General features: G+C 41.7%; 1 protein-coding gene across 6 annotated transcripts in view; it reads left to right on the top strand.

The window, feature by feature from the left end:
- The first annotated feature begins 5,322 nt into the window (after positions 1–5,322).
- Positions 5,323–25,037, top strand: part of FNIP2 (folliculin interacting protein 2) — a 50,747-nt gene continuing 31,032 nt past the window's right edge. Inside the window, exon 1 of one of the 6 annotated variants that reach the window (XM_086891066.1) lies at positions 5,323–5,541. In XM_086891066.1, the coding sequence (XP_086747192.1) occupies positions 5,447–5,541 (95 nt within the window). In that variant the 5' untranslated portion in view covers positions 5,323–5,446. Of the gene's footprint in view, positions 5,542–5,627; positions 6,019–21,974; positions 22,634–25,037 lie in introns of those variants that run through there. The other 5 variants (XM_086891063.1, XM_086891064.1, XM_086891065.1 and 2 more) reach the window with 5 other exon arrangements.

The raw sequence follows: 25,037 nt of genomic DNA, 5'->3' as shown, positions 1-25,037 counted from the left end.
AAAGAGGGCCCAGGTTAAATTCATACTGAGCAGTTACTAACTCTGCAGATTCCTCTAAGCTGAGTTAAAATGCAATGTTAGACAATGGAAGAACCACATGTTCTTGTGTGAGGATGTTTTAAAAAGGAAATTTTCCACACAGAGCTGACATGACAGAGACTGAAAATAAAGTCATGCATTTACTTGTCACTAACTTTCAGATATGCTGATTCTTGAAGAAATGCTTAAGAACCAAGCAAGACTAAGCTGACCTTTTTGCTATGTATTTTAGGTTTGCTTAAAACATGTTTTAGACACAACTATTCAGGGTAGTGCTTAGGACCTCAGCATGTGAGGAGGTGTGGAAGAGCGTGCCTGTGACTTCTCGATAACAGTAGAAGCCATGACTTGCAAGGAGAGGCCTGAAGTGTCATGCTGCAGAATTGCAGGGTATCTAGTTGCACATTAGTGCAAACATTAGTTTGCATTGTTGAACATTGCAGTTTTGTTGCTAAATTCCTGCCCTCAGTTTTGATACAAATGTATGTCCTGATATTATTGCAATTTCATGTAAATGCATGTTTATCGCAGTTACCACCAAAAGGTACTGAAATATCAATTACAATGACTTCAGTATTTCTTACATAGAAAATGTTTTTAGTCTGCACCTTATGTGGATAGGATGGAGCTCAAGGTGAACTCCTTCAACTGAGTTGAAGACAAGACTGCAGCCAGCAAATAGGAAGGCCATGGTAGATTTTACCATTGAAAATCTGGAACACAAGGATTTCCAGATAGACTTTGGATGGAGTCCTGGGCAGGAGACTTACAAATACAATTTACCAATGCTAAGAGCTTTGTTGAGGAGCCAAAGTGCAGAGGTTCTAAACAAGTGTTTGAACATTCACAGGTATGTACGTTTTCAGGCTCTTCTGGAGGAAAAAGTAGTGCACCCTTGCTTTAGGAAATTTGACAGAATACTTATGTACAGTAGTGATTTCAGAGGACTGTACCTATCACCTTCACAAAGTCCAATTCTCTCCATATTACGTGGTATTTATATTTTGGTGACTAAAAGAAGACATTCCTCATCTGGCCATTCTCTTTGCTTTTAACACCAAAGTCTACTGAAAATTAAATGTTTCACAGTATACATCACTATTTCCCAGTAATTTTGACACAATTAAATTAATACTTCCTTTCAAACTGTCTTTGGTTTTGAATGTGTGCTCCATGTAAAAAGAGAGTGAAACTGCTTGTCTGTACTATGGCAGCACCATTGTGGCTCTGTTCAGGGACTAGGGAAAGTTGCTGCAGCAACAGCTCAAGTTATGTAATGCTTCACTGAAGGATGAGTAAGCTGGCTTGCAGGGGGCTGCAATCCCAAGCTTTTCTTTTCTGTCAGTTTCTGTCTCTGCTTGGGAAGTGAAATACATTTTACAACAGGTTTTTAAATCCTCTGTGGAGAGTAATTTAGATTTAATGTGCTAAATAGTACTAATAACAATATGGAGAGAGAATAATTCTGGGTATTTATTAATATCACATTTTACTTGGCATGTTTGGATTGGCATTAAATACTGGATTTTATTTATTTTACAGGATCAAAAATGTTGCTGATGCATTGCACAGTTTAGCAAGACTTACCTGTGTTCTTGTAACCTAAGCAGTATGAATTACCACACTAAGCAGTGTTAAATCATTAACAAACATCTTGGATTACCAAACTTTTTGTTAAATCTTTAGAGTTTACCTGATCTGGCCTCTGGCTTCTCTTTGCAGTACCTCCAAAGTCTAGTTCTAATAACAGAGGTTTAAGAGCAATTTGGATTTGTGCTTTCAGGACTGAGCAGAGTGGAATGAAAGTATCCATAAAGGAACTCAACATTTCATCCATGTGTAAGCAATGGGGAGGCAAAGTGTGACTTAGGAGACTTGGCTTTTAATCCTGCCTGTCCTGGCTATTAAACCTGGCAACATTTTCAGGGGAGAATATTTGAAGAGATTTATGCACCATGAAACATTGATATGCTTTTCCAAGCATTCAGCTATGCCAGGATTTGAATGATCCTTTTTATGTATTGTCAGTTTCCTAACAAAGCCCCATCTATTTCTGCATTGAGAATCTGTCTCCTTTTCTGACTGAAGTTTAAACAACTAAATTGTCTTCCTCTGCACATAAAGAGTCTGACCCTCAGGCAGAATATCAGTTTTTGATTTTTAAATGCCATTTTTATTTTTTATTTCCTGTATTTCCTAGAAGATTGAGGGCTGTAGACACACTATCTTGCTATAAATGATTTTTGCTTGACAGCTGGTATGGCTTTTTACTTTACATCTGCTCTTATTTTGCACTCTTGGGTGCAATGCAATGCAATCACTGCATTGACTTTGCCAGGTGTTCTTTAGAGCCCAACTCTGTTTGGGGCATGACAATGCATTCTGATTCTGATTGTGAAAATTATTTTGTAGTCTTTTCTTGATTCTGCTGTTCTCTTTTTTTTTTTTTTTTTTTTTCATTCCAGAAATAGTCTTCAGAACACTAGTGTCTTAATGTGTGGTTATCAATTTCAGTAGTGATCCTGAAACACACATATTAACAGAACACACTGAGAACTTTGCACTGAGCATCAGCCAACATGTAGGGTGCATTTACACTGCTATTTGTGAAGACAGTGTCCCAATTGTCTTCACTGACTTTGTCTTGCTTCATGTTTTGGAGTGGCATCTGGGCATACAAGTGGATCATTTTCAGATGAAATTAAACCACATATTTTTCAGAAATACATTCAGTGTTCTTGCACTGACATGCATTCTGTTGACAGGATCAGATGGCAACCAGTCCAAAAGAAATGGACTGGTAAAACATTTGTGTAGAATGTAAAATGTCTGTGGTGTGGACACTGGGAGATGGCTGGTTCTTAGCCTCTGATTCTGCTCCCACAGGTCAGCACTCCTTGCTAACACTGATGGACTTTGGAGGGGCAGCCACAGTGTTTGCAAAGTTTCTCAGGACTGTTCCTTGAGAAATGCAGTCCATTGATTACTTTTGGAGCTGGATGCCTAGATTCTCATTTGTGTTGATTACCATGTCAACTACGTCTTTCATCTTGTCCAGCCACACCCCGCTATTCACCTTTCTGTGTGCCATCATCATCATCGTACCCTCTCTTCTGTCCTTCAGCTTTGGATTGACTCTAATGACTGGGAGCAGGAGCAACATCCAGGCTGAAAGATTTACATTGGGTTTTCCTTTCACAGAAGAAGTGATTAAAGCCCTTCTGAGAACAGGCCTCCATACAGGATCAGTTGAGCATTACAAGATTTAGTCTGGTGTTATCAAGGGTGCAGCTGATCAGATTATCAGGCCAGTTGACAGTCACCTCGTATTTTAAAGAGAAACCAGCTTCTCCAGACAGTGAAAGCCTGACTCTGAAATACATTCACCACCTCTTCTACCGCTACTGGATGCTGAGTTTGCAGACCACTGTGGTAATGATTCTTTACAACTATTATAATAACCACTATTCTCCATGTCTCATCTTCCATTTTCCTAAAATGAGCAGGAAGTTACTGTGATCCTGCTTTTCTCGGGGTTTTGGGGGGAATTTGTTTGTTTGTTTTTTATTCCAGCACAATATGCGGTGACTTAGCTGGAGGAAAAGGATCATTTATAGTCATGTTCTCTTGGTAGGTGCACTGAGGTGTCATCCTGCTGCTGGGCAAAACCACACCAACAATCCTTTCCCTCAAATTAAACAAACATAAAGCCCCAAATGATACCCTAAATACTATAGCCACATCTAATTATTTGTGAATAGAATAGACCTGTGTGCAAATAGGCACCATTCCAGCAGACCTACCTTCCTGCAGAAATATTGCTGCTTGCCTGGTCAAACTAAAGTGAAAGTTCAGATTCTCCAAGGGAATCACAGTACTTCTACAATTTTATGCCAGGGATCTCTCCATTACAGATATTCTAGTCCTGACTAGGGAGAAAATCACATGAAAATTTTCCTGGACCAGTGACACATTGGTGCATGGAGAGAAACATGGGATGTGAGCCTCCTGAAACCCAATGGTTTTTTGTCAATCTTTGGGTTTGGCTGGTGTGAGAAGGATGAGAGGGCACTTGGACACCACATTCCGCTGTCTACCCAGGCAGGGAAACAGCCCCTTCAGATGCAGGCAGTGCTTGTTTGTTCTTGCTTCACTGCACAAATACAGTGTTGTAAATCAGACACAATTTTCATGTGTGCACACACAGGGCACACACACCTATGCAAACACTGTTCTATCTGTTGAGAAACGTATTGTAAAGGACACATTATGCGTGTGTGGCCATGGATGAAAAATTCAACATATGCTGGCAATGTGTGCTTGCAGCCAAGAAAGCCAGCCAGATCCTTCCCACATCAAAAGCAGAGTGGCCAGCAGGTTGAGGGAGGTGTGATTTTCCCCCTCTGCTCTGCTCTTGTGAGACCACACTTGGAGAACTGCGTGCAGTTCTGGTGTTCCCAACATAAAGAGTTGGCACTGTTGGAGCAAGTCCAGAGGAGCAGCACAAGGTTAAGAGGACTGGATGCCTACCTCCCATACAGCGACAGGCTGAGAGGGTTGGGGCTGCTCGGCCTGGAGAAGAGAAGATTGTGTGGAGACCTCACTGCAACCTTACACTATCTGAAGGAGCCTACACGGAAGCTGGGGAGGGATTCCTTGTCAGGAACTGTAGTGATGGGACAATAAATAATGGGTTCAAACTGAAACAGGGGAAAATTAGGTTAGATAGTAGAAGGAAATCCTTTACTGTGAGGGTGGTGAGGAGCAGGAACAGGTTGTTCAGGAAGGTTGTGGATGCCCCAACCCTAGAAGTATCCAAAGCCAGGTTGGATAAGACCTTGAGAAATTCTGGTCTGGCGGGACGTATCTCTGCCCACGGGTGTGCAGTTTGGGACTAGATGACCTTTAAGACCCCTTCCAGCCCCTGCACTGGGATCTCCGGTTCGACGCACGCCGCACACGCGGCGCGGCCCGGCCGGGCCCGTCCCTTTAAGGCCGCCTCCGCGCCTTACCACGTGCTGGGGGCGGGGCGAGGCCCCCGCGCAGCCAATGGGGAGCGCCCGAGGGGCGCGGCGCCACCGCGGCCCCGTCCCCATCTCCGTCTGCCGGCGGCGCGGGGAGCGCTGCTTGCCCTGCCTGCCTGCCTGCCCTGCCTTGCCTGCCTGCTCGGTGTCGGCGCCGCCGGCTGGGAGCGCTCGGCCCCTCGGTCAGGTGACGGCTGGCCGCCGGGAGCGGCGCGGCTGAGCGGGCCGGCGCTCCTTTCGCCTCCCCTCGCCTCTCCTCGCCTCCGCGGAATGCTGGGCGGCTCCGCAGCGGCTCCGGGGATGCTGCCGCGGCCGCCGCCGCTCGCCGCCCGCTGAGCCGCTGCGAGGGGCGCGGCGGGGCCGCCGCCGGGCGGGGCAGCGGCATGGCCCCCACCCTGCTCCAGAAGCTGTTCAACAAAAGGGGCGGCGGCGCGGCGGCCCCCCACGGCCGGGCTCCGGGGGAGGGGCCCGCCTTCAGGTGAGCCGGGGCGGGCGGCGGCGGGCCCCGGGGGCTGCCCCCGCGGGCCGGGCGGCAGAGGCCGGCGTGGGGCGCAGGTGTGCCGCAGCCCCCGCGGGGTCCCCCGCCGCAGAGTTTCCGGGGGAGCGGCCGGGAGGACAGGGGGTGCGGCGGGAGGCACGGCCGCGCCGGGGTGGCCCTTCTGGCGCCTTCCCCTCTCGTTGGATCTCTCAGCCATTTTCTGCGCGAGTTGGCCGTGGCACGCCCGGGAGCCTGGGGCGCTCGCCCCTCGGCAGCGGTGGGGGAGAGGAGGGGGGGGCCCTGTCTGGCGTTTGTGTGCGGTCGATGAGATAACTCGTGCCCGGGTGTCATCAGCACAGGAAAATTAAGAAACGGCTTTAATTGTTGTGACCTAAATACACGTGCGCAGTCTGGTGGCCCGCTGAGCGTTAGGCACCTTTCGCTGCCCCCTGCTTTGGATACCGCGCGTGCTGAAAGGTGAGGTGCAGTACCTATCGCTGCTTCAGGGTTGATGTGTATAACCTTTATATAATATTGGTTCGCTGTGTAATATTGAGCTATTAGCGTTTTCTGAACCTTCGGGGACAGCATTTTGCTCTGGCTGGCGCTTTGGAGCTTTGTTCGTGTGACATCTGTGCTGCTCACAAGACCGGGCGGCCCGGGGAGCACAGTGACAATCACATGCGTGCCCGGTAACCTCTGTGCCTGTTTTTCTGTGCGGCATGAGTTGGCTGGTCTTGTGATCAGATGGTGCACAGGGTCGGATTGGAATCTGGGCTTTCACTGCTGAAACTACTAAGGATGCTGAGGGAGAGCAGTGGGCAATATTTTGAGCCACAAAATGCTACAGTGCCAAATATGAAAGATCACAGTCGTGGAACCATTATCATTTCAAAGATGGTTGTGAGGGACGTGGCCATTTGTGTGGCTAAAGTTGCAAGATCATGGAGAACAATTGTGTAAGATGAAAATGACAATATATTTGGGTTACGAGGTGATTCCTTTGAAAGTGATTGGACACAGTATTGGAGCTGCATTCATATTAGAGAGCAAATCTGAATTTTGTGGAGCTACAGAGTGTATATGCTGTACTTGTAACTGCTACTTACTTCTTTTAGCACTTATTTACCTTATGAGTTAAATATCTCCTTTAATATGGAAGAAAACTGTTTTCCACATTGAAACTGTTAGTTCCAGACTAACTCTATTATTTTGTATTGTACTTAAAAATATTCTGTTTCAGAGACCAGTGCTGTTAGTTCTGAATTATTGGATTGTTATTGGATTATCAAATATCTTCACAAAGGCAGATTCCTTGCACGGTGTATTTCCCCTTAAAATCAGTAATATTCCATCTGGAGTATTTAGTGGAGTTAGGGATTGTACTTCCTGGTTTTTGGGTGAAATATTCCACACCTGGTTTTCAGTTTGAGTAACGCTTAAATGATAAGACACTTCACAAAAAAGCTATTATGATGAAAATACTACTGTAGGTACCCTTCACTCTTTTTATCCCCTATTTTTCCTCATTCCCTTTCTATCTTTTTTGACACACCTAAGGTTAATACAATTATTTGAAGTATTTTACATGTGAATGGAGCTGGTTTTTTGCTTGTTAATATTCAGCTTCTCCTTTTGACTTTTAAGTATGCTGTAATGCTTTTTCTTTCTTTCCAGTGATCTGCTCATGGTCTGCAAGAGCATACTTACAGGGTCTTAGAAGCTTTGCTGCAATGCTTTTAATAGCTGTGCTGTACAACAGTAATCTCTGTTTGAGTGGAGAGATGTGATTTGATCTAAGTAGGAGACTTAATCCTTAGGTGGCTTCTGTGTTAAGCATAGACTGCTGGTCAATGTTAGATGCAAAGTGGCAGAATAATTTTCTAACGATAAGACTGTCTTTTTAAGGGTTTTTAGTTCGCTTTATTCCTTCCAAGGAGTAGTTAGTGAGGTCCCTCCACACTCAATAGGTCTTGCAGTGTTTAACTCTGTTAAGGAGTTCTGTGAGACCAATAACAATCTGTATCCTTGGACTTTCAATTGTTATGAAAGTCTTGAAAGCTTAAGCGTATTCACACACCCTCCTTACCCTGAACAGCAGAGGAATCACCAAAAATCTCTTTAGTAGATAATGCCACCTCAAATTAATGCAATTTGACAACTTTTTTCAACTACGTTGTTGGGAAGCTTTGTGTTTTGTAGTCTTCCCAGGAACACCAGGAAAAGTTCTGTTGCAGAGGGCTATCAACCAGGCTTGCAGTTTGCCTGTAACAAGTACTGCATGTGCTCATTCTATTGTACTCTCTCCTTTAATGGGAGCTAAATCTTGGCCAGAGGTCCATGCTGCTCTGGCTCTGAAGGATGTCTCTGAAGGAGACATCCAGCTTCAAGGTCCATGCTGCTTACCAGGATGAGCTGGCACAGCCTTCAAGAGCAAGAGATATGGTGCCTATAGATGAATGTGGAGACACAGGAAATGATTTCCTGGGTGCATGAACATTAACATATTAATTTGGCTCAGGAGTGCTCTTTTAAAGAAAACCTCTAAATTGTCTGCACTAACTGCACTTTGGCTCACAAAGCTAAGTGGCTTTGGTACATAAACTGGATTCTTGTTGGAGTTAATGAAATCAGGAAGTGTGTTCCAACCGCTAATGGGTATTCACTTCCTGGGACCATACTACAGCAGGTCAATAGTAAAACTCCAGAACATGTAGTGTGGGTGTCAGGTCCTTAGCACCAATTAATGCACTCTGTGGAGCTAGTCTGGGCTGCACTACATGTTCCCATGAGCACAACCCTTACCTGCTGGGTGAGGAGAATGTAAACGTGAGGTGTAGATGCTAATATAGAGCTATTGGGATAGCAGGACTTTCTACTAGCCCAGGCCTCCTTTCAAGATAATGGAAGTATGAAGTAGTAGAAGGGCAGTAGTTAGAATTATAGAATAGCTCAATTGTTTTTTTATAAAAAGAGAAATTATAAAACAGCTGGAGAACAGATGTGTATTAGTGAGATATTACATTTGTTCTTAACAGTTTTGTAGGCAGACTTGAGCTGCTTTTTTACTGCTGATTCTTGCTTCCCTTAATCTTTGTGTATAATATATGTGTAAAGATGTATGTGTGTGTATACACACACCCCTTTCAACAGAGGTAGAGTGGCTGTAATTGAATATATTTCTTCTTAGCCTCTGAGGCTCTGGAAAAACCCTAATTACAATGCAAGCAATGTGTATTTATGTGGATAAATTCCCCTAAAACTTCTTATTTCCTTATCAAATGTTACTTCCCTTACAAGATTGGTTTACCATAGTTTGTACAAATTTTGTTGAGAGCTACCAGGGTCGTGTACTCAGCAGCATCATAGATTGGCTTGTATTGGAAGAGACCTTAGAGATCCTCTAGTTCCAACCACCACTGCCTTAGACAGGGACACCTTCCACTAGACCAGACTGATCAGAGTTCCATCCAACCAGGCCTTCAACATACAGGGATTACAAAGCATTCACCACTTTTCTGGGCAAACTCTTCTAGTGTCTCACCACCTTCAGAGTAAAGAATTTTTCCTAATATCTAGTCTAAACCTATTCTCCTTGTTTGAAGCCATTCCCCCTTGTCCTGTCACTACATGCGCTTTAAAAAATTCTCTCTCCACATTTTTTATAGACTCCCTTCAGGTACTGGAAAGCAGCAATTAGGTCATCCCAAAGCCTTCCCTTTTCCAGACTGAACAGCCTCAATTCTCTCAGCCTTTCCTCATAGGAGAGATGCTCCATCCCTCTAATCATGTGTCTCTCCTCTGGACTCACTCCAACACATCAATGTCCTTCCTGTGCTGAGGACCACAGAGCTGGATGCAGCACTGCAGGTGGGGTCTCATGAGGGCAGAGTAGAAGGGCAGAATAGTCTCCCTGGCCCTGCTGGGCACGCTGCTTTTAATGCAGCCCAGGACACCTTTGGCTTCCTGGGCTGCAAGTGCACATTGCTGGGTCATGTCCAGCCCACTAGGATCCCCAAGTCCTTCTGGGCAGGACTGCTCTGAATCTGTTCATCCCCAGCCTGTGCTGATACCAGGGCTTGCCCTGACCCAGGTGCAGCACCTCGCACTTGGTCTTGTTAAAACTCATGAGATTCCCATGGGCCCACTTCTTCAGCTTGTCCAGGTCTCTTGGGCTGGCATCCCATCCATCAGGTGTGCAGACAAGCACAGCTTGGTGTCATCTGCAGATTTGCTGAGGACGCGCACAGTTCCATTGTCAGTATTCCCTGAGTGACACCACTTGTCGCTGATGTCCATCAGGACTCTGAGCCATTAACCACTGCCCTCTGAATGTGGCCATCCAACAAAGTCCTTACCCACTGAACAGTCCATTAAGTTTTATGGGTTACATAGAGTGTAAGCACGTAGTATCTCAGGACTAGAATATCTCAAGTGCTAAGCATATATTTGAGTAAGATATTGGGAGGTGGCCTTAAGGAAATTGATATGGGTTGCAGATAGTTTGATTTTACTTAAATCAATAGTGGTTTTTCTGTAATTGTGTTTACCTGATTCTAGAAGAAATTTCACATCAGTGCTTTTCTGTACTTTACAACTTAAAGTCTGAGGTTATCCTTAAGCTGTGGGTTCAGACTTCACCTTAATTTCAGTCTTTGGTGTGGTTTTGTGTTTTTTTTAATGAAAATAAATGTCTCGGAGTTTTTGGAAGACTGCTTTCACAGCTGACTGTATATTTTCTGCATTGCAACCCATGATTAAACTTCTTTCATACTGATATTTGTAGAGAAGGACTGTTGTAAAGTAGAGAATAACTTCATTTTATGTGTTCTTTATTTAAAAAGGTTGTATTATTTCAGCTGTGTCTGAACTTCCATGCAGTCTGTTTCTTCAGCTTTAAGTATCAGCTGTTCCTTCTGGTGTCTATAATGGAACGGATGTCATGTTGTAGCTGCACGATATCTATCTGGTAACAGTTTGTTAGCTTTGGTATATGAGATCATTTGTTTGGCAGCTGGTACTAGTGATTCCTTTGGTCATAGTGCTGAAATGCTTGGTGAGATCCTACTTGCTAAGCATTATTTCACAGCATTTATTACCAGCCTGGCAATGTTCCATCTTCTGAAAAAGGAAAGAAAGCAGTAGTGAGCTTGGAGTCTGCTTGGATGTCAGTTTGTTCGAATGAAACACTCCTCGGAATGCTCTTGTAACCTAATTGGGTTTTTTTCTTGAGCTTCCTGCAGTTTTGTAGAGATCCACACCGCAATAACCCTACTGAGCATACATGTACATCTTCATACATGGAAATAGCCATAAACATCTGGCTGTAAACCCTTCAAAAAATATTTGAAAGAAAGTCAGTTTTATATGCTGTAAAAGGGAAGTTCAGCCCAGGGCCAGATCTGAGCATGGGGCCAGGAAAGGTCAAAGAGCAGATCTAAACCGTCCACTGTTTCACAGACAGCTGAAAGTGAGCCTTAGGCTGCAGTATTACACCTTTGCACCAGTGTTAGTCTTTCATCAGTAAAGTGAGCTAAAGAATAATTTCTGCGGAAAGAGATTTATTACAGTCTCACTCAAAAAAACAGCTTAGAGAGGAAGTAATTGGAAGTATGCTCTTTTGACATGGAAACCACACTTCCAGCCTGGGGCTCTTTTTAAGGAAAACAAGCCCCAAGTCCTCTGGTTTCGAACTTTGCAGGAAGTAAGGCCATTCTTCATCAGTTGTTTGGATTTCCCCTCCCCTAAACACTGCTGTCACTGAACAACCTCTTGGTTTCCTCTAGCTTTGCTCTGAGTCTAGCTCCATCTCTTAAAGTTTCAAGAAGACACCCCAGTTTTTGTTTTGGTTTTTTCCTTTGCCACAAATGACAAAAAAATATGTGGAAATGCACAAGCTACTGACATTCAGAGAGGGATGGATGTACCTTGGTTATTTAATTCCATTAAAAGATTCATTATTGCCTAGCAGTCAAATGGGTTTTTCCTGTAGCTTATCTTATTTCTGATTTACAAGTAACTTATCCATGGGGTTCCATGCACTGATTCTTAAATTGGTGTGCAGTTGGATAGTAGGTACTTGATTCCTTATTCTTAGGGCACTTTTGCGATTGACACGTCCAAAATTGGGTGAGTGCTGTGCCACATACTATGCTCAGTAGAAAGGCATTTGGGGAATATTAGCAGCAGAAAGCCTTGGAGGTACCTTTCCTTGTTAATGGCACAACTTAAAGCAGGAAACACTGCAGTTTAGCACAGTGATGCTAGTGCTGTAAGGAAATACCTATTTACATAAATGGCTTGATGTGAATGAGAAAATAAAGCTGCTTGGAGCTGAAAAATGTGGACAAGCATTCACAAAAGCTGAATTTGTGGAGAAACATTTTAAAAGCTGATGCAGAGCTTTGTTGCCAGTAGATGCTGGCTTCATGTAAACTTGTATAAACTTTGTAACTTTTCTTATGTAAACTAAGTTAAAGTTGCAAAATAGCTTTGTTAAATTTAGGGGAAAAGAAAATGGAAGAGTTTTGACAAAAATGTTTTAGTCATTAGTCATCATGTCATCCCACTTTGACGCTGTGGGATGTAGGTGTTTCCAGTGCATGTTAGTGGCCTTCAGCTGTTCCTTTGGTCTGAAGAGTGGGTAACAGCAGACCAAATGCCCTAAGAGAGTAGATGTGACAAAGTAGCTGGGGTCAGGGAGGACAGAAAATGGAGTAATTTTTCTCATATAGATAATTCCTTGTTCTGACATTTCAATATTATTGAAACTGCTGAGGACTTCCTTTGCAAAGAAAATGCTTTAGATTAATACTCAGTGTATGTGATACAAACCTTGGTGATGTACCTGTTCCTTTAAGAATTCTTTATGACACTAACAATCATGTACTTTGCACCTTAGTGATGTTCATATATAGCTTCTGAAGAGTAAATTCAGATTTGGAGTCATGTGTTTTATATTTGTCAAGAGTTATTTCTAAGTGCACCCTTGATTAAGAGTGTACTGTTGTCTTGTATGCATCTTAGATGAAGTGTAATAAGAAGAATGTTCTTAGGCTGTCATAATTATCAGTATTTGCTGTGTGAAGGTTTCCATGGGTACACTTCTTAGGCAAAAGATGAGGAATGCAATTCCGCAGGGTTGTGGTTAACAGGCTTGCCAGAGAGAATAAGCAAGAAAAGGAGGACTTGGAATGGGGTACTCACGTGAAGGCAGCAAATACCTGTCTGTGCTTTTCCCCTGTGCTTCCTGTGATAGTGTCAGATTACTGCTGATCTCATTAACAGGTATGGACACAGCAGTTCACCTTTGCCTGTCATGAATCAGCTCCTCTGTGTATGCTCTGCCTGTGCTGCTTCTTAATCTTCATGCTCAGGTTCTTCTCTGTTCTGCTTTCTCCCCACCTTAACAATGCCATTCTCAAGTCACTCCATTTTCCCTGTTTGTCTGGGTTTGTCACTCGAGCACCTTAGCAGTGTCATGTTTTAATGTGCAGGGCTGAGGTCACAAGACAAGCTCCTGTGCAGGCTACAAGGCAAAGTGTTTTGAGGCACTGAGAGGATGAGCTTAGGAGTTCTGGCAACAGTGCTTGTGTCTTCCCCACATCAGCTAGGGCAAGTGCAGGTGCATTTACCTGACCACAGCTGAAATGGTTTTGGTCAGTCAGCACTTCTGGATATTGGTGAGATTCTTAGAGTTGTACTGATAAACCGGCATGAGGGCTTTACATCACACTTGCTGCTGTTAAAACTGAGTCATGATTCTGCTTCCATGGGCTGTGCTGAAGTGAAACTTGAGCTGTGTGTGATGTAATTACTGAATCAGTACGGAGCTTTCTCTGCAGGATGCTCTCACTTCAGTGCAATACAGCTCAACTTTTCTCCTCCAAGGTTCTCAGTGAAATTTTAGATGCACTAATGAAATCAGCTGTATTAAGTAAACAATTGACAATATTTATTTATTTTTCTAATAGAGGTGTTAGCAGTCTGAATTTGGTATTAGCACTTTCAAATTAGAAATCTGAACACAATAGTACTTAATTTTTTATAGTGGAATTGGGAAGTTTTTTACAATAACAACTCAGCTTTTATTTTCACTGAGTTGAATGACTTGTATGAAAGAAAACAGAGGCTTGAATGAACTCAGTGCTCTGAATTTCTGTGCAGAGTATTTGTACTGAATTCTGAGTCTGGATGTTATCCAACACCTGAAATTGCTCAACTCTTGGGGTTGGGTTTGTTAATGCACAGTTCCAGGAGTACAGAAAATCTGGGCAGAGTACGTTAGATAAAGTTTTTGAAGGAAACCCCAGAGAGAAGGCTGTACAAACTGTTGAATACATAGTTCTGAGCAAGTTATTCTTAAACTATTATTATTATTTCACTGAATGTGGATAATTTTACAGAATGTAATATAATGTTGTAGTGTTAAAACCCTCTGTGGTCTGGAAAAGACAGTTATTGGAACTTTTTGAAATCTGCAATTCACAGAAATTATTTTATGTTCAGACAAATTTTTGTTTTATCTTCTTTTTTCTATGGGGGCACATGAGCTTGTCCAACTTTTGCTGAACAGTTGAGTGCTTGTGTCTGTCACATTTACTTTCCTTTCCCATTCCCCCAGAATAACCTTTTAAAATATTGTCATTTAACACTCTGCTCTCTAACTTGCACTCTAAAATGGGTTGCACTTTTTGGGACAAATTGTCCTATAGGAAAGGTCATGAGCCTTTTGTTTCTGAAGTGTCCTGTCTTGTTTAACAGCTTGAACAAGGGTTGAACAAGGTGGGTGGGAGACCTATGAGGCTGCTGTGAAAGAAAGTGCAGTTGGAAGGAAGAAGAAATTTGGTGCAGAAACCACTTATCTCAGCTGTGGAGCAGCAGGGTTAGTCCGTGCTTGTGAAGGCTTGGTCTTGGTGAGTGGCTCTACATTACAAGATGCTACTGCATTCTCCTCTTCTGTGCTGGAATTGGGTATTGGCTGGACATTTGTCACTTCCACATTAGCGTTGATAGAACAGTGTTGAAGCCCTCTCAGTCATGCCTGTGTAAAGGTCAGTGATCGAACTAGCTCTTCTTACAGTAGTCAGTGGTAAGCTGTGACACCATGGAGGAATGGTTACAGAGGGCTAATCCTCAGCTGTGTTCAGAAGGCTGGAATAAAGAGCAGGGATTTGGTGGCCACTTCAGTTCACTTAGCAGACAGCCATAGTGACATGCATCTGAGCTCCTACTTGGTCTTGGCTTTTAGCCTGGAGGAGGGTTGCTCTCCTGTGTTGGCCACTTGAAACAGCTTCAGGAATGCAACTTCTGTCCTCCCCACTGCTAAAAGTGTTTCTAAATCACATCAAGTTAAAAAGCTGGAAAAATTAACCCTCTCTCTTTATAAAGGTATTTATGAGATTTGCCTGTACATGTAAATCATGGTTACCTAATGACTTTGGTACTTAGGAGACTTGAGGATATGTCAGTCATCTCCTGTGGAGTAGATCACAGTACAGTTGAGTTCTAAAAAGTTCAGGTACAAAATTTCTCATATTCAGAAGTTCCTGTAAGCAGTCTTACAGACAGGGATATATTTGGGAATGCTTTTGAATGGAACTAGGGAAATAATGTATATTTGAAAACAGCTGTTTCTGTTTGTCACTTTATGGTGTCATTTGGTGGAAATGCTGTAAAATGCATATGTATAACTGGACTGGATAATAGGTGCAGGGATAGGTATGCAGAGAAGACAAAAATGCAAACAGAACAATGTGTTTTGCCGTGAATGTGGGTTTTTTAAAACAGTCCATCAACTCAGTGAACCCATGTGCACATCAATTGTTTTTAAGCAAAACACGTCTGTGTGGACTTGAACCTCTGAATTAAACTTTGTTTACTGCTTGAAGAAATAATTATGTAGTTGTACTGAAATGTGTTAGCATATGAACTAGAAATTTATTTGAAATTTAATTTGATTTTGGCCTTTTGCTTGCCTTACTGAAGCACTTAAAATTGACTGTAACCTTCATTAGAGTTGTATCCTCAGTCCCTGTTTTGACAGAAAGTGAAGAGAGTTTTGCTTGTATTTAAATGAAGTTATCCTGAGTCTGTAGTTGTTGGGATGGCTTCTAGTGAGACTGCTCTGGTAGATCATCTCAGGAGTAAATCAGGTCTGTTATAAAGGATTTTGTTGTACACTGTTTTTTTGGGGAATGCTAAAGGTGCTTTACAGATTTTTACTTTGTCATGAGAAGAAAGGTTTCTAAATTTGTCTAAATAATTGCGACATAAGCTTGCTGACTGAAATTTGTTTGCATCTATCAATGTGCAAATCATTTTTTTGCATGACAAGGATGCAACTGGATTTTCTGTGTGATTTTTATTTTTTTGCTCAAGTATTTCTGGATTGATGGACTGATACTTGGCAGGCAATTGTTAGCATGCTACTGGGTGTGGTCAGCTGTAATTATGTACAAACCTGACTGGATAAACTTCTAAGTCTACTATAAATACCAGTGTTTTTGAGAAAATGTTTGGGATCCTATGTGAGTAGTTTAGAGTGATTGGCCTGCTTTAAGGAGGGGAGACTGTTTCATAACTTAATGACTATTTATGCACTCAAAGTCCTACGCAATTGGTGGTAAACAGAACGTAAGTCTTTAGCATAGTGGCTTGCAGCAAGGGTAGGTTTGCCCATGCCAGTCAGCTGTAGGACTGTGGTTTGTTTAGTTGGTTTTGTGTGTAGTCTTTTTCATTGAGAATGTATATGGTATGAGTGATTTAATTACCCTGATCTTCTACATACAGTCCCAAGACATGTTTCCTCCTTCCCTTTCCAGTGAAACTTGAAAATAAATCTGTCTAAGCCTTCAAGATTAACTTATAGTTGTTAGAAAGCTACTTTCTGTGCTGTCTACAAGAGAGAGTTAAAGAAAGTGTTTTGGATGGAATAGACAAATTATCATAACAACAACAAGAGGAGCAAAATGTATTTTTGGCTATAGCTAGTGAAAAATGCCGGAGCTGACGTTACATCCGTCTGTGTTATCACTTCATTCAATTTAAGTCAGGATTTCCTGGCATTCATCTAGACTGAGGCAATGGACTTTGCTGTTCATGCTATAGCAACATTTGGGTGATCAAGTATGGCTTCTTGTGTATGTGTTCTTTCCCATATTCTTGCCAGTTTGGTAAATCAGTACTTTCTCATAAATATTCAGCGTAGTATTTCTTCCTTCCCTTCCTGGTTATTGCAGACTAACTTTTCAGTTGCAGTCTCTGTTTTAGAAGGATCAAAACAGATCTTGTTCTTACAGTAGCTTAACATAACCATTTACAGAGGTCTTACCAATATTGTGTTAGCTGGTCAAAAAACCTGGGCTGCCTCAGCTCCCAGCATTGTTAGTGAGCCACATCTGATATCTTTTTGTAGAAAAGGAATTTAGGAGGTAAATTTTAATTTTTTTTTAAGTGAAGTTATACTGCTGAGTTTGTGCTTTTGGGTTAAATGAAGCTGACCCCTTCTAAAGCAGTTTCCCTTGGAAGAGGGACAGAAGGTCTCTGGATAGCACTTGCCTCTAGACCTTCTTGAGAGTATTCTTTTGCACGGTGGGAGTGTGTATTCAGAACAATGATGACAAATAGGGGTTTGCAATCCTTCTGCGCCCCTGGAGAGAGCACCCTAAACTTCTGTCTGTAAAGCTTGAGAAAGTGCCACAGAAAGTCCTCTGCAGTTCACAAAGCCCCCTTGTGAATGTAGCCTTTTCATAGTAGAAGTGGAGGAAATTTGTAAAGAAATGGTTGCTGTTAACATGCAGGTGTTTTTAGCTACTTTAAGTGAAGGTGTTTGTGTGTGTTATAGCAGAAAAGATATTTTTCATTTAGCTAGAAAAAAATGGTGGGAATGTTGAACATCAGGCATTGTTCATCTCTCTGTATTTGTGTATTTACTTATGTCCAATAAAGAACATTTTTTGTTAGTAATTATTTTCTTCATATTCTAAAATGAATCCTTTGAAAACAGGTTTGAAAGCTGTATACAGACTCTTTCTTAAATAAAAATAATAAAATATAGAATATAGGGCTTTATAGAGGAGGGAGAAGAAACAGGAAAGAGCAGGCAACCAAACCCATGCCTCAGGATACCAGCCCTAAGGTGTGGTGATGTCTGTCTTGGCCTGCTCACTTATGTAGGAGATACTAAGGTCTGAGATCTGTCAGTACTTTTATACAGCATTGCAACAGAGTATGAGCTAGCACAGTGTTATAAATACCAGGTTCTTCTTTGCATTGTTGCTCAAAATTCTCTTTCAGATGTACAACGTGTAGTTCTTCCTTGTGTTCAAGAGAAGGTGGGGAAAGGCAGAGGCAGGATAAAAGATTTCTCTTAATCGCATTTTCTGGCAGAGGCAGTTCCCAGACGTGCCTTGGCAGTGTCTGTATTTAGTAGCTGTGTTCCTGGCCGCTGGCCCAGTCACATGGTGCCGCTGGAACAAGTGACACGGGAATGATGCATTAGCTGAGACCCAACGCTGCGTGCCGGAGAAGGTGGGGTGGCCTGGCCGCGCGGCAGAGACGCTGGACACAGCACTGCTCGCTCCTGGATGGCCGCTGCTGTTTGGCTCCAGCTGTAGCTGGGAGCTGGTTACACGTGCCTTGAAAAAATAAATAAACAGGGAAAGAAGCAGAGTCAAATCCTAGAGAGTGTTAAATTACAAGCAAATTTTCAGTTCTTGGAAATGATGAAGATCATCACTGTGAAGCAGCTTCTGCAAAATACTTAACTGACTTTGGGTCTGCTGAGCTGTCCTGTCTGTTAGAAGCTATGGAGATGATGGCAGAAAGTGGGATGGAAAGGGGAAAGGTGTTTAACACTAAGCACGGCTTTCTGTATGGAGGAGAGAGCTAGGTGGTGGACCTAGGGTGCTAACCTTACTGCACACTTTACCTTTCTTTGTTTAAAGACCCAGTTTAACAAAAAACACACTTTTCTTAATGGTAAAACACAATTAAATGCATGCCCTTTTCCATGCAATTACAAGCCTTTAGCTTATTTCTCTGCTAATGAGGAATTCCACTTCTGGAGCTAGCAACTGAGAGCACTGTCTGTGCTATTTGTGGTCCTACTTCAAACAATGTACTTGCTGGGTGTTTTCTTTGATTAGGGTTTTGTTTTATTGTGGGTTTTATTTTTTATTTCTACATTATGACTGAGATGCTCTATGAAAGTTAGCTCCCAAACTTCAGACTTGTAGATAAGGTAATGAACAGTGATTCCTGATAACTTAAAGAAGCTGAGTTATGACACACTGGTTTAATGGGCTGCTCTTTATGTTTGTGGAAGGCTGATGTGTGCGCTTTATGGTGACTCCAACTTGCATAGATCTGTTTGTTAACCTCTGTCAGCACCATGTGTGTCTTGTCATTTCTGTGCATACCTGTGATGATATTTCTTTGTAGCAACAAAGATGATGAAAAAATGCTTCCAGCCTTACAAAAATCCAGTATGTTGTCCTTTCCTAAGCAGGGAGTCTGTGGAATTCTAGGTTTTCAATGAACAAATATATCCTATATTGTTTTGGACTTCATAGAGGAACATGTAGAATTATCCTAAAAATGAAACTGACCCTTCTGTACAGTGATTTGATACTGAGAACTTTATTTTTCTCTACCTGAACTCTTTCTTCAGGAAAATCTATCCTGAGAGAGAGCAGTGCTCCAAATAATACCTTCCTTCACTTGTTGCGTGACTAATCTGCAATGTATCCCGCCTGACTTGTGTGAAGCTAGTAACTATGTATCATGCTTGAACAAGGTAGTTCATCTGAGGTTAGTAGAGCTTTGCCATATTAGGACTACTTTAAGTCATTGTGGAAAAGGAATGTGGTGTGGCATCAGCGCAACTCTTCCCTATCTGAGGTTTTAGAAAGAGAAGAAACAATGCAGGGTAAATGATTCAAATTAGGGGAGAGGATGGGAACCTGTGTCTTCTACATAAGCTATTCAACAGACTAAAAGAGGGAAAATCATCATTAAGCAATCCAAAAGAGATTCCACTTCATCTTTAAACGTGTTTTAGCACTAATCCTGAATGTCTGGGTCTTGGCATTTTTTTTGTGGGTCAATTGTGCTAAGTGTATGTTTTGCAGAAACAAATGCTCACTGAAACAGCAGGTATGATTCAAACTTTTTTCCCTAAGCTCCTCTAGCCACTTCTAAAAGCTGTTTGGAAAATAAAATCTTGCAAGGGTCTCTGAAAATATTCTCTTAGATATGAAAGCAGTGCTTAAATTGTAGTGGACAGCTGTAACTTATATAGAAAATTATTCTTAACTACATCACATATATGTATTTCTTCTTCCCCCACCCTGGATTTTCTTGCTAAAGTGTTACCTTGAGATGAAATAATCTAGGCAATTGTCTCGCAGTGAAGATGAAGGACAGGAAATGACCTACAAACAGAGCAGGTGACATGCTGTCACATAGCCTAGAAAGAGAGTGATTAAACTCTGCTTTGCAGTGGATTATATCTGCAGAGCAGGACACTTTATCCCATTTTTGGTGTTATCTACTTTATGCACTCTGTGTTTTCCATGTGTGGATTTATGTATTTTGTTGTTGTTTAGAAACTGTTCTGTGGATTTGCAGTGTTAATTCCCCAGGCACTTTAGGATTTACATTATTCTACAGATGATTGCATTTACAGATGAGGTAGTGTTGTGAAGCATATCTATTTAGTGAGCTTACAAGAGTTCCTTGTTGTAAAGTCTTATGTGAATTTGATAGTTTGATGAATGTTCCAGAATTTTGGTTTATTTGGGAAAAAGGTAGTACAGAAATGAAGGCTATGATTTCCTGCTCTTACTTGAAGTGTATTATTTAATTTCTTTTATTTGCACTTCAAAGATGACTGATAACACTGATGTTGAAAGTAGTCTTCCTCACTGAGGTGAGGGCTAGAGTTGTCCTCTTCTAGGTCATTTAAATCACTTGAGAACAGGCCAAAGATTTAACTTGTTTGCCACACTTGAGGGGAGGAGTGATTGTGGTCCAGTATTTGTTGCTTCTCTGGGGGTTGAAGTGGAGTTGTTTTTTATTACTATAGTTTTCCCTCAGCAACAGAGCAAGATGTTCAACCTAACCTTGCTCTAGTTTTTTGCTTCACTTCTGTCCTGTTTTTAGATGTTGGGGTTAACTGTGATTACAAAATCATTTTGAGGGTGCTGTGCTATTTAGCAGGTAGCACGTAGCACTGGGTTTTGAAATCTTGCTTCTAATTCTACTGCTGGCCTGGTTGACCATTAACAAAGTTATTTTCCCTTTTTAACCTGGAAGGGAAATTGTAGTAGGGCTGTTATCTTATAAAATGTCTACAATTTTACTGATGGGGAGAAAGCCCATCGTAATTAGAGATGTGAATTATGAGCAGATTATATCTGGATAACTTTTTTTAGAGCAAAGATGGGGAAGAGTACTTTGTTCTGCAGTAGGAATGCCAAAGCCCAGCAGAACCAAAGTGCAGCTTTGGTCAGTGCAATACAAGAAAGATATTTAAGCTATCAGAGTGCCCAAAGGAGGACAGCAAAGATGGTGAAGGGCCTGGGGGAGGAGCCGAATGAGGAATGGCTGGGGCCACTCAGTTTGTTGAGCCTCAGGAGACTGAGAGCAGATCTCACTGCAGTTACAAGTTCCTTGGGAGGGGAAGAGGAGGGGCAGACACTGATCTCTTCCCTGTGGTGACCAGAGACTGGACCCAAGGGAAGGGCCTGAAGATGTGCCAGGGAGGTATAGGTGGCATATCAGAAAAATGTTACTCACCTTTGGGCATTTCAACAGGCTCCTCAGGGAAGTGGTCACAGCACCAATCCTGACAGAGTTCGAGAAGTGTTTGGACAACAACACATTGGGGCACAAATGTGACTCTTAAAAATGTTCCTGTGCAGGCCCAGGAGTTGGACTTGATGATATTCTGTCTTCTGTGATTGATTCCTTCATTCTGTTCAATAACTTAAATTTACTTAGTCAGAAGGAGTATTTTAGCTGATATTTTTGTCATCAGCGTTGCCATTGAATTATTTTAAGAGGCACATGACTATAAATTCTCATCAACTTGAAGTATGCAACAAACCTTTTCTCATTGTTCTCCTTCATACTTTTATAAAAAAGCTTTTCAAAGTACTAGTGCCAAGTTCTTGTCCAAGTATTTGTCCTTAGAAATAAAAGCATTACAGTGCAGAATATCTAGTATGTTTCTTGGTGTTGGTAGTTGGGGTTTTTAAACTGATTGCCATATGGCAATGATGACAGATTCTTACTTGCTCCTAAGCTATATGAGGTTGCTAAGGGTTGTCAGATGACACTTGCTCACATGAGAGCCATTAACAGGGTGTTGTAGCCAGTGTTAGAACAACCTTGCAACTAAGGGCGAGTCACTGCAAAAGCAACTGTGCTTTTTTTTTTTTTTTTAAAAGAGGCCATATGGTTCAGTCTTGTGACTACATAATTGCCAGCTACCTAAATCACATACCAGGAAACAAACATAGCTAAAGTCAATATTAGCTGTTGTATCTGCTACAGCTTTGCACCAGGCTTAGTAGAAAAACCTCTGACAGCAGCAAGAGCAAGTCCAGGATGGCTTCTGAAACCTGAAAGGCTTATCTGTTCTGCCTGGAATAATTGCAGGAGTACATTAGCTACAGCTGTCTTTTTGTATTAATGGCTTATAGAATATATGAAGATCACTTTGCCTTTTTTTCCCCCAGTTGGAAATTCAGCAGACTGTGTTCCCTTATAGGGAAGAAAGCTGATGGTAAATTACCATTGTTAATGGTTGATCGATAGTGAAGAAACCTGCTTGAGGCTGTTTCTCTTCAGCAGGTATTTAGTTTCTTTGAGGGAGCTTTACAAGAGGATTTGTAGCTAAGAAAATGTGTGGGGGCACACCAAAAACTGCAAATGGCACCTGGGGACAAATAGAAAGATCAAGAAACAACGAAGTACCACTTGGAAATAATCTCTCTTGTACCAAATTGGATGAAAGAATTAGAAAGTCTTTGAGAGACGAAAGTGTCAGCTGTGCGAACAAAGTGACTAGACTACTGCAAAACAGGTATGCACTTAACTTTTTTGATGTATGTGATTTTTCACAAAGGACATTTTTATGTAACAATAGATTTATAATCATGTGCCTGAAAGGCTGTTTTGTAAATAATTGAAAAAGTTCTGATAGAAGCTTATTTTGATGATGATACTGACTGAAACTCCAGAAAGCCTTTCCTGTTTGAAACTGAACTGACATTCTTGGCTCTGATGTGTAAGATTTATGTATATGCAAACTGAGGCATAAAGGGTAATTTCCTTTCTTTTCAATTAAGGTTAAATAATCTTACCTTCTCTTTCTAGTTTCCTAATTAGTTTCCCCTCTTTTACTTTTTTTTGCCACCTCCTGTGTTAGTGGGTCAAATTCTCACAGTGTGCGGAGCTGACAGGAGAGAAGGCTGGGAAGTGGGGGAAGAACAGAAGAGAGGGGAACCCTCTGCTTTACTTGTAAATTACCTCTAATTTGAGCATTACATTAGGGTAATCCCAAGTGGGAATAGTGTTTATTTAACTTTTGTGTTGTCCTTTTCAGACATGTGCCAGCATGTCTCCAATGTCTGACTCTCTAGCTACGTAGCTGTGTTGCAAATACAGTTCAGGGTGGCTTTTTCCAAATTCTAGTACCCAAGGGTGTTAGAATTAGTATTCTACATTTAGGATTGCTGGTCTAAGAAACTGAAAAATGTAGATAAATATACAGAGATGTTTCATGCTGTTTGGTTCTCTAGCCTGTAGATGTTGAAGGAGTGAGGTGTTAGTCACTTTCAAAAACAGTTTAAGGTCAACTGAAGTAGTTTTTTAATATAAAATAATAGGTCACTGTTCAGTTATTGCATGCATGCTGATAATTATAAAGGTTAAGCAAAAGCTTTCTTCGTGAGGATCAGAGTTTGGATATCTATATTAACTGAAAGTATTTAGGGGGAAGAATGAGGCACATTGTTTGTGACTTTTTTCCAGAAACAAACAAGTCTGCTTTCCCCTAAGAGAGGTCTTGCCTCCGTGTCTCATAACTGTAATTGAAGAAATGTTGAACAACCCAAAGGAAAGTAGCTTATATGCATGTGCAGGAGAAAATAAAGCAACCTTAAGCTTCTCTGGGGACAAAACTTTTCAGGATATCTGTAAGCTGTTCCAAACTTGTGGCTTTCTTTCAAAAAATAGTAATAAAAAAAAAATCCATAGCATTTTAGTATCTTTAGTAGACCTAATTAGTTTCCCCTCCCCCTGGTTCTACTGTCATGTGAGCACAGGTTGATTTGGTTTATTTATGTTGACTTGAAGATATTTTCTCAGTTCTAGAATCTTTCACATATAGTAAAGATACAGTCTGAAGGTGAGGCTAGGTAAGCTGACCTGGTCAAACAGACTGATGGTGTTGAAGGAGCCACTTCTTCCTGTGATTTTTGGCATCATGCTCTTATCCTTTTTCCCCTTGTTCTGGCCTTGGCATTTCATGTTTTTTTTGTAACTGGCTCCCCTTGGGGAGTCAGCTCACTAAGCAGACAGACAGAGAACTGACTTGGGAACAAGAAAACTCAATTAACGTCCCAACTGGCCTCAATACTTACTTGGAATGTATAGGGAGTGTTTCCTTTGTGCCCTTTCCTAAGGGTATACAGTTCCATGGATGAAGTGAGTTAGTGTAAGTCATGCTGCCACCAAGAGGTGCAGCTTCCACTGCCTTCTACTTCTTCCTTTCTCCAACCATCTTTCTGATCCACTTTAATGTGCTTGGACAGACTTCTGTTACTGCAGAGAATTCAGTTTACAGAAGGGCCCAACAATTGCCACATGAGACACAAGTAACAGGAAGGGTCACATAGTTACAAAAAGGTGTGAAAGGATATGTGGGGCTCTTACTTCTGTGGTCAAATAAGAAAACAAGTTCAGTCAGAATAGCTACATTTAACCTGAAATGCGAACATATACACAAGATCATGTTAGTTTAGTTAATTCATCTGATTTTTAAGAATATGCAGGACCTGACATTGCTAAATAAGCAAGAAGCTGATACAGAGATAAGGAATTAACATTTTAGGGTTTTGTTTTTTAAACAAAAGAACTGTGAAAACAGAGCTGACCAATGAGTCTGCATTGGTCTGTATTCTACAACACTGCTTTTAGGAGATGGTTGAATACTCCCACTGTCCCTGTTTTTGGGGGATCTGTGTTACATAACCTCGCTTAAACAATAAAGGGTGGAAGTACTGTAAGCAGTGCTCATCAGCTTTTGTGATAGGTATAAACATCCCAGTCATCTGACTGGTCTTGGGCCTGCTGCTGGATTCTGGGTGGAAGTAATGAGACTACATGGACTTGTATGCCTGTGTAAATTGCCTATAGATATGCTTGATGTTATCAAATGAGGATCTCTTCTGTAATGGGTAGGTCTGCTGCAGAAACTACATCTG

This window comes from Cyanistes caeruleus, chromosome 5 (genome assembly GCF_971803275.1).
Source record: "Cyanistes caeruleus chromosome 5, bCyaCae1.hap1.1, whole genome shotgun sequence".
Lineage (NCBI taxonomy): Eukaryota > Metazoa > Chordata > Aves > Passeriformes > Paridae > Cyanistes > Cyanistes caeruleus.
The sequence above is the reverse complement of the archived record's forward strand: the minus strand, read 5'-3'. Positions and strand labels throughout refer to the sequence as shown.